The 10,192-nt window shown below is 32.3% G+C and overlaps 1 protein-coding gene across 2 annotated transcripts; it reads right to left on the reverse strand.

The window, feature by feature from the left end:
• Window positions 1–608: 608 nt before the first annotated feature.
• Window positions 609–9,882, reverse strand: LOC104882942 (aquaporin NIP1-1). 2 transcript variants are annotated; one of them, XM_010667377.4, is made up of 5 exons: window positions 9,554–9,882; window positions 9,013–9,237; window positions 3,271–3,468; window positions 2,221–2,282; window positions 609–1,133 (listed from the first exon to the last, which is right to left on the reverse strand). In XM_010667377.4, exons 1-5 carry the CDS (start codon window positions 9,707–9,709, stop codon window positions 896–898), a joined length of 879 nt encoding a protein of 292 aa, XP_010665679.1. In that variant the 5' UTR covers window positions 9,710–9,882; the 3' UTR covers window positions 609–895. The 2 variants fall into 2 exon arrangements, with proteins under 2 accessions (XP_010665679.1, XP_019102793.1); XM_019247248.2 differs by lacking the exon at window positions 9,554–9,882 and having other exon boundaries at window positions 9,013–9,243.
• Window positions 9,883–10,192: the final 310 nt, after the last annotated feature.

Consider the following 10,192-nt stretch of genomic DNA (forward strand, 5'->3'; position numbering starts at 1 on the left):
AGGTGGAGTTATATGCAAGTCAAGGTGGAGATTTCTGAGGATGTGACTTGCGAGCTGGGTCGCGAGCCGCGACAACGGTTGCGAGGTGCGTCGCGAGCCCAGCAACATCTTTTCATTCGCTCGTTGGGACGAGCTGGGTCGCGAGGTGCGACGCTAGTCGCGGGGTGCGACGTAGCGCGCATCCTCGCCTACTCTTGCTGCTGCGTGCTTGGTCGCGAGGTGCGACATTCGTCGCGGGGTGCGACGCGGGCCAGGATGCGAAGGCGATTTGCGCTCGGATTTTACTCGATCAAATTACGACTTGTATTCTAGACTTCATATAAATATGTTATTTCATGTTTAGGGTTTTTTACCACAAATATTAGAGAGAGAGATTATGAAAAACACAATAGAGGAGATTAGAGAGAGTCTTTGAGATTCAATTGGAAATCCATTCAATTGAATCTTTCCTATTGTATTTGTAATCGTCTCGTTCATAGTGAAATAATTGTTTTCCCTGCCTTGAGGACGTAGCAATCAAATTGATAGTGAACCTCGTTAAATCTTGTGTATTCTTTATTCGCTTTCTTGAGTTTATTGCTTTATTAATCGCTTCCGTTGCAACAAACTGAATTAAAGTTATTGATAATATATACGTGGCTATTAATAACTTGATGCCATTATTTGAGTTTCCAACACGTCGTACAGAATAGATACTAATCTAATAAATCTATCAAATATAATTATAAAAAAAACCACAAACATACATGGCATTACATTATATATCATCCACTTCACTTACATAAAGCTGGAAAAATTAGTAGTTGACATACGCTCAAGGCTAAAAGGATTCCTAAAAAGATCAAAGATAGCCCTTAACAAGTTATTTCTTCGTTATATTCTATAGAGAGTTAATTTAGCGATATGAAGAACCGTTGCGACTTACAGATGAACCTTTTGACTTGAGGAAGGATCCGGTCTTAGTAATTTCACGTAATGGTTTATCTGTAAACCTTATAAGATTGTACACCATTGCACCTGCAACAGCACCAACAGTTGGGCCTACCAAGTATATCCATATACCCTCATAATGGTGTGATACGATTGCTGGGCCTAGGCTTCTTGCTGGATTCATTGAAGCTCCTGATATGGGCCTATATTCAATCAAACGACGACCCATTTAGCGTAATGTGAACATGCAATTATAAGGATCAAGATAATTCAAGTGAATAAAACTTTTCATATGATTACTTTAGAAAAGCAAATAACATTGTACGCTAAACATTTACAGATCAAAAATTCATTAATTAGATCAAATAGAGCATTTTCCCCTTATTTCGCACAATAATTATATTGCCTCCGATTTTTCTAAATAATAACACTCAAATTCTATACTTTCTTGTTCTTAAAGTATCACTACACACCCTCTGGCCATACATATTACTAAGAAATTAGAAAAGGTAGAGATATTTGGGAGACAGGAGATTCAAAATCGTATGGAAAAGTAGATATTTAAGAAAGAAAAGTTTAATAAAATGGGTATGTATTGATTAATAGTAACTTACATGAAAGAAAAATATGGTGATTATCAAAGAAAGAAAGTATATCTTTTACACTATTACTTTCTTACCGAAAAAATGTGACTTGCATTTTAAATGATTTGCAGTTTGTAATATGTTCTTGAATTATTTTCAATGTATTATTCATATATATCAGCTTTTAATAATTTTAACTGGTAGATACTAGATTATTTAAAATGGTAATGTAAAACGTGCATTAGAAAGTGAGAAATATCACTATTTATCTATGCATAGGTGGGAATGTGGGATTAGTTGATGCGTATACTCCCACACACCGGTGCACAAGATAAACAAATTAATTATGTGCATGCTACGGTTGCCCTTGTCTCGCACACGGCAGCTTTGGACCGCCAAATAGCGTGGTCGTAGGTATAGAGTAGAAATTGCTTATTTTGGGAGACAAATTGGTCATCATATGTAGTTTTGACCTTGACACAAGGAACCTTCTCAGGCGTATTGATTAAATTACTAATGTTTTGTAAGGAGGCGAATAAATTTGACCAAATGACCCAAATAATGTGGAGTTAAATCACCAATTTAGTGGCGACACGCAATATATATAAAATTCTATAGCTATTAATCTATTATGCAAATAAATAACTATACTTTTGGTGGAGAAGGTTTTGAGTCTTAAAAGAGGAGGAAGCAAAAATAAATATACCCAGCAAACATGACGTTAAGCAAGACTGTGGAACCAACGGCAAGACCTGCAAGCTCTCCAATCTGTACAAGTAATACATGAAAATCACGTAAATACAATAAAAAAATACAAAACAAGATCATGGAATGATACATCATATCTTATACACATGGTTGCCAAGTAAGTATTTCATAAAGATGAATAATCTTGGAGTTTGAATTAGACGATTCCATTTGGTATAATAAGAACTATTTATTATGTAGAATAATTGCTATATTATAGTATTGTGGTTCTATTATCAAATGAGTAAGAAAAATTAAGGGTGTACATACCAGTTTTACCATCAATTGTAAAAGAGAGCACGTTATCATCAAGCCACTAGAGAAAGAGAAATTGGGGCTTTAAATTTGTTACTATTTACTATGAAGAATCAATATGGTACTAATTTTCTTTTCCTTTAATTTTTTTGGTGTAAGAAGTTGATCTTAGGTCTTGAGCACCATCTATTAAAAACTGTAACCAACTAAACTAATTGACATCCACTTGTTTTTTTAATTCATGTTAAAGATTCTAAAATGTACTATATATACTTCTTCCATTTAAAATTACTCGCTACATTTTGAAAATTGCACTATTCATCTATGAGGTTTGACCATGCATTATTCACTATTAAATAAAATCAAATGTTATAATATGTTGTTGGATTACTCTTACTATATATTTTCATAAAATCAAAATTTTGTCCTTTACTCTAATACACAATTAAAGATATAAATAGTCAAAGTAGTGTATCGATCAGTAAGCGTGAAAGTCAAAGTATAGCGAGTAAAAAGAAAAGGAGGAAGTAATAAGATTTCTATGCAATTGTTGTGTATTATAATTGGCACAACCAACTAATTATTAACCAATTAAATAATTTCATAATTAGTTTTTATATTATGAAAATTTCAAGATCACTACTACTCTACAACTTGTAGCACCTGAAAAACCGTCCAACTAGATAAAATAACAAGTTGTTCATATTAGTTTCTAATAAATAGAATTAAAAGATGAGGAGTAAAGCGAACGAACCGCTCGAGTATCAGTGGCGACGCCGGAGATTACAAACATGAGGTAGAAAGTGATAATGAATTCGATGACTAACGATTGTAGACTTGATCCTGCTGGAGAAGTTCCCGCAAATTGAGTTTGGTGGCCGTTAAATATCAGCCGCAGTGTTCCGCTTGCGAGTGTAGATCCCACTACTTGACATACTACATAAGCTGGCACCTGAACCATCAATTCAATTATATCATAAATGTATAAGTCATGCTAAATCCCTCTATGTACTTTAATATTACAAGTCATAAGATAATGATTACTCCCCCCATTTTTTAAAATAATAAGACACATATGCTTTTTCAATATTTGGTTTATTCACTAATATATCTCTTAATATGATACATAAAACTTATAATATAGTATACCACTAAAACCACTACAAAATAATACGTTTTATTGGTTATTTTCTTAGAAATTTTACCAGTACAATATATATAAATAGCAATAGCTAATCAGTTTCAACATAGAATATAGTATATATATGCCTTGATAAAAGATGCAGAAATACTTGCTCTACTTCATGGAGCCATATATATATATATATATATATATATATATATATATATATATATATAATATATATAATATATTATTATATATATATGTAGATAGATAGACACACAGAGAGAGAGAGAGTGTTTTCAATATAAGCGATAATTGAAAATCATTCATGTCGATCTTCAGAAATGAAATATATTCAATTTGAGATCAAATATCTTACTTCCACCTTCCCATAAATATATAATTTACTTCATTAGTCGTTATCTCCAAGTAAATGTGACTTGATTTGAGAAGTCAACTTTCTTGTATTTCAAAATATATATGTCTGTCACCTGAATGATCTCTCTCAACTCATTACAATCCTTCAATTTAGAAGTTAAAACATCTTATAGAGAACAAATTAAAACGACTATCAAATAAAGGTAAAACATTTAAAAGAAGAAAGACAACTCACAACAAGAAATAAAAAATAGGTATTATCCTGTTATAATTACCAGTAGAGAGATACTACTATTCTGCCTGAAGGAAGGACAATATATTGGTCACTATAGTACTCTTCATAAATCTTTGCTTCAAAATTTTGGGGAAAAATTTATCTCATTTTTTGGGATTTTTGCCACTTAGTTTCTTTTTGTGGTGAAAGAAGAGGGGAAAAGCCCAAAGACAAACTAAAAAAAACCAAAAGAAATGGAAAACTAACATAGACTCAAAGCTGACTAAACGAAAGACACAAAACACGAGCTAGAAAACAGAAAGCTAAACATTATTTTATTGGACTCAACCACTAGTTCCCCAAAAAGATCTCCTGGAGGCACCATTCTAGGCAAAGCTACACTTTCCATGTCCTCCAATAAAATAGCACGAAGATCCTTCAGGATCACCCTTAGAATTTCGAACTTTTGATCTTGATTCACACCAACATTTGTCAACCAATCCGCGACTCTATTTGTCTCTCTATAACAATGATCAATCGTGACTTCCCAACTACTACGATCCATCAACTATTTACATCTTCTGACAATATGCACATAAGGATAGTGTCTTCTACACTTCCCGCTAAAACTCTCACCCCAACTTCTTTGAATCAAATAAGCTCGTAAGGGTAAAAGTAAAACCTTGAATCAAATACTACATTATTCTTTAATCGTGACTATTTATGGTACTTTATCAAAAAAAAAAAGAAGACGACAATGATAGCTAAGTATCTTATATTCGTAGGCCGTAACTTCCTAATCTTATTCAAGGGGTATCAAAATCATCAAATTTGAGTTAATAATTCTTAAGTATTGTTGAAACCCATTAAATGCCCACTTGTGAGTGTCCCACATAGGAGAAAGATGAGAGAATAAACCACTTTATAAGATTAGGAGTTACTCCTCCTATCACCAATTGGTTTTAGGATGGAACCTCCTAGCTCGTAAGTGGGCTAAACTCTCCTCCTCCTTATTGGGTTATCCATGCCCATTTTCATATAATCTTAAAATTAACATGGTATCATACCCTGGGTTGTGGGTCTCTTCTAAACTGGGCCTCTAATCAAGCAACTGGGTAAAAGTTTGCCTCGACAGGATGTCTAGCCCCTAGCTCTAAATTCTAAAGACACTTACAAGTGAGGGGGTGTATTGAACTCATTGAAAGCCCACTTGTGAGTGTCCCACATTGAAGAAAGAGGAGAGAATAAACCATTTTATAAGATTAGGAGTTACTCCTCCTATCACCAATTGGTTTTAGGACGGAATCTCCTACCTTGTAAGTAGACTAAACTCTCCTCCTCCTTATTGGATCACCCAGACCTATTTTCATATAATATAAAAATTAACAAGTATAGCAATTAGAAAAGTCCAAAAAGTGTTAGAAAGTTGAAGGAAGACCAAAAAGTATAACAAATGGGGAAATCCCCAATTTTAATACATTATTCCCGTGCGTAACTTCGGATAATGAAGAATGGTCAACATATTACTCAAATTCGTGTTAAAGATAAATATAAAAACGTTCACCACCAATGTAGATGGTTGAATTTAATTCTATGTACACACACGTGATACTTTTACAGGTGCATAGCTAGATTTATCCTTATTCTCGCATGTTTGCTCGTCAAACTTGGTTCAATTTGTTACTTCTTCTTATCCTTTTTTTGGTCATAAAATTTATAGGGTGATACTTGATAGCACGTGAATGAGCCAACTTTTTTCTCCAAAGTACCTTATAACTACATTTCAAATCGTTAAAAGCAATTGCTAATTTTCTCTAGAGTTGTTCCAATTTGACTTTTAGTATAATTTATATTTCCTCCGTTTCATAATAAGTGAAAGTGTGAAACATTTCTCTAAACTCTCACATAATAGAAAGAAGTGTTTCACTTGTTATGGAACGGGGGAAGTATATTTTACTTTAATCATGTAATTTATATAATCATAAAAAAACAAATACTATTAATACTTATAATATTGGTGTCAAATTTATTACCAAAATATCAAACTTTTCACCATATAATTAAAGTTATTAACAGTTAAAATTATGCATTGTCCAATATAAATATCATTATACAATTATGAGTGATAGACCAATCTAATAAATTTTAGGAGCATAAAATGCAAACAAGCTAAAATTCACAAGATTATTGAAAATGCAAGATAAGTTAGTTAAAATTTTAACGCAAAGTTAAAATATAGTCAACTTAAATCTTTTCCATTTTGGGAACATATCATATGGTAATATGACATGTAAAACCTTAGATCCAGGTGAAAAGTAAACTGAGAAAAATATGATAAATAAGGTATTTAAAAAGTTAATTGAAGGTTCTTAATTAACAAGATGATTTATTGGAAGTAGAGGCGGATCTAGTAAGGGGCCTGGGTATTAATGATTGATTATTCAGTGTACTAGGCGTATGGCAGACTATTGATTAGTTTGTGTGATTTAGTAATTGATCTATTATACTAGTGAAGGTCCCCCCAAACCAAAAATTCTTGATCCGACCCTGTTTGGAAGTGTACTTGGAATATAGGAATTTGCTCAAATTGAAAAGTTATGTATCCAAAATGAAAGTTTGTAAGTAACCGCAGGCTAATTTATATTTTATAGGCAATAAACAAGTTAAATGACATAAGGCATTGAAAGATGAATATGATTGTCGATCGAAAGTTCAAAGAGTTTACTTATCAAGTCCAAGAATAATTAAGCTATGAGTAATGATAGGCTAATCAGAATTTGTGGGTCTCCTATGGGAAAAAGTTAATCAAAAAGTGGATTAAGAGTTTGTCAAACACTCCAACACACGGCATAAATTAGTTAAACGACCATTAATAATTTGCAATTTTGTCTTTATACTATCGTAAGATTTAGACGTATGCACATATTACAAAGTGTTAAAATGGCTTTTAGCGTAGCAAATTCTAGTTTCATATTCTTCATATTTTGTTGGTTTTTTTAAAAAAAATAACCGCAAAGAAGTACCTTTATTGTATTTTTTAGTATGATGTTTTTTTTTTTTTGTTTTTTTTTTGTAGTATGATGTTTAAATATAGCATCTTTTAACCAATTAGCTATCTTTTTTTTTTCCACAAGGGAGATACTGATCCTCTTACCTTATTAAATAAAAAAAACTAAACATACATGTCAGATAAATTCAAACCATTTGTAAATACACAAATTCTTATATGGGACGAGTGTACAGTAATTTATTATATAAATAGAGTAACATTTTTCTCTATATGGATCACCTATTGAATCATTGTTGACCTAGCTAGTTGTTTGGATGCCCTCTTTTCAACCCTATGACAAGCAAGGCTTTGATTTTCAACCCTAAATGGATTAGTTTTACTTATGTAGATTTAACCCATATATCAAAAATTACTCTTTATATTTGTTTGACTCTAAAAGTGAGTTATTTTGATTTAAAAGTGACCCATTAAAATACATAATACTAATTGTTATAAATAACAATTACTCTGCTAAGAAGTGTAGGGAGTAGGAGTAATGAACAACTAGTTTTTTTATGCACATTATGCGTGCGTGAAATGTAACTGTGGAAGTTTTTTAGGGATTTATTTTTCCCCTTTTTTTCAAATAAGAGGACTGCAGTTTGTAATTCTCTTTTTAAGTAGGGGTATATGGTTAAAAAAGGTGTATACCAAAATTAGATTATAAGATTAGAACCCTCAAGATCAAAATAAAATAAAACAAAATACTCCCTCCGTCTCATAATATAGTGCTTGCATTCCTCTTTGGGTGTTCCAAAATGTTGTGCCTATTTTTTTTTATCAATTTATTTGGACTAAATTATCCTTCATTTCTATATAAAACTTTCCAAAATACCCCTACTTTCTTTTAAAATATGTGCCCCTATTTATTGTTTTACACCATTCCAATGTATATTTATCGCTCTTTCATTTTATTTTAAAAGAAAAAGAAGAAAAAAACTAGTCCCAAAACAAAAATACCCAATAAACATTTACTTAAATATATATTTTTGTGAAATCCTAAAACTCTTTTCATTTTCCTTAATTCTTGTGAAAAATGAAAAATGAGCACTATATTATGAGACGGAAGGAGTAGAAAACAAGACGGTCAAAAATCATAGAATATGGCAGAAACTACTATACTAGTCACATTGCAGCATTGAAGTATGGGAAAGATTAAATGTCCTACCAACTAACAACTATCCATCTTGAAATTAAGGAGCCAAAAAAGAAGTTGTAACTCCAACACAAGGTATGGCAAGATGAAGAAGTAATTAAAGTAGGTATTAACAGTTGAGAATTATATCATTCTACCTGATGTAGATTACAAGAAAGAGACAATCTGATAATTCTCAATTTCGGATCTCTCGTAAGTCATAATCCATAATATTACAGAGGCTATCACTTCCTCGGACACTACAGAGTTATGAGTTCGACAATTCTTCTTAAACCATTTTTAACCTTTTGCGTTTTCACTATAAGACACATGTTTTTACCATTTTTATATTAAGTTATGCTAAATGCAGTCTTTAGAGATGTATATAAAACATAAAAACACTACTTAAAATGAAAACACATTTGGAATTTATGGAAAAAATTATGCATCAATCGATGTAATATATCTATACACGTATTAAAAAAGTACATATGGGATCCAAATATATTTCTCAGTTCACATTGTTTTAAGTCAGCATGATTTTGACAAGAGAAGAAGGTAAATATTGCGTAGAATTTGTAAAGGTGATGAAACCTGTTTCCATGGAAATCTGCGGCAAACAGCAAAGGCAATGGTAACAGCAGGATTAAAATGGGCGCCAGAAATGTGTCCTACAGAATAAACCATCACCATAACTGCCAAACCCCAAACAATTGCAATTCCTGGCAAAGTTATCACTTTGTCACCGTCTAAATTTACTGTCACTGCTGCACACCCTGCAAATATCAAGAAGTATGTCCCTAACACCTCTGCTATCATCTGCATCACACCATAGTATACAATTCAATTATACACTCAAAATCAAAAAGGGCGTAATTCTCGGTTAATCTCGGAAATAAACAATATTTACGAATCAAGTGGTACTTTCGTGATAAAAATGAAATTAATATGAAGTCGAAAATATTATAGGAGATTACAATGCAGGGGAGCTCAAAAAACTAAAAAGGAAAACAGAAGGTAAAAACAGAAATACTTTTTATAGTTGTGATGTGGACATTAAACAGAAGCAATATAGCAATATAGCAATAAAGATAGCTGGGAAAAAGATGGAAGAAAATTATGGGAGTAGAGTTACCTTCTGGAGGAAAGGGACACTTAAGCAAGAAAGAGGGTTTTCCATGGAGTTTGAGGAAGAGGTATTATTTGATGAAGTTTGAGGCAAAGATTGATCACCATCTTTTACGTTTATGGTGACTTCATGATTGCCATTAGCTCTTGCTATTTCAACCATTTTTGCTTTAGGTGGTGGTAGAAGAAGGGTGTGTTGAGGATATATTATGACAAAGTACTAGATAGTTGAGGATGTGGTATTTCCAAAATCTCAGGCATCAATCATATTTATAAAGGACTCAGAAGTTACAACGGAAGTACATGATTAGTCAGATATGGACGGAGAGAAATGGGACTAATTCATCATTAAAGAAAGTAGATATGGACTTGTGTTTGTTGGATGGGTTGACTATCTAACGATGTAATTTTTAACTTATTACTAGTGGCCGTGCCATCCGTCTTCTTTTACGCAGTTGTGATTTACCCTCCAATCTGACCAATGTTATGACAGACGTGAGAGAGAAATAAATCATGAATGCAAAATAATAAAAATCAGACAACAAATTTACGTGGTTCATCAATTTGCTACGTTCACGGACAGAGAGAGAATATTTTATTATGTGAGGAATAATATATTACAGAGAGAATTTGACTAAATTCGTAG

Source organism: Beta vulgaris, chromosome 8, assembly GCF_026745355.1.
Source record: "Beta vulgaris subsp. vulgaris cultivar EL10 chromosome 8, EL10.2, whole genome shotgun sequence".
NCBI classification, from domain to species: domain Eukaryota; kingdom Viridiplantae; phylum Streptophyta; class Magnoliopsida; order Caryophyllales; family Amaranthaceae; genus Beta; species Beta vulgaris.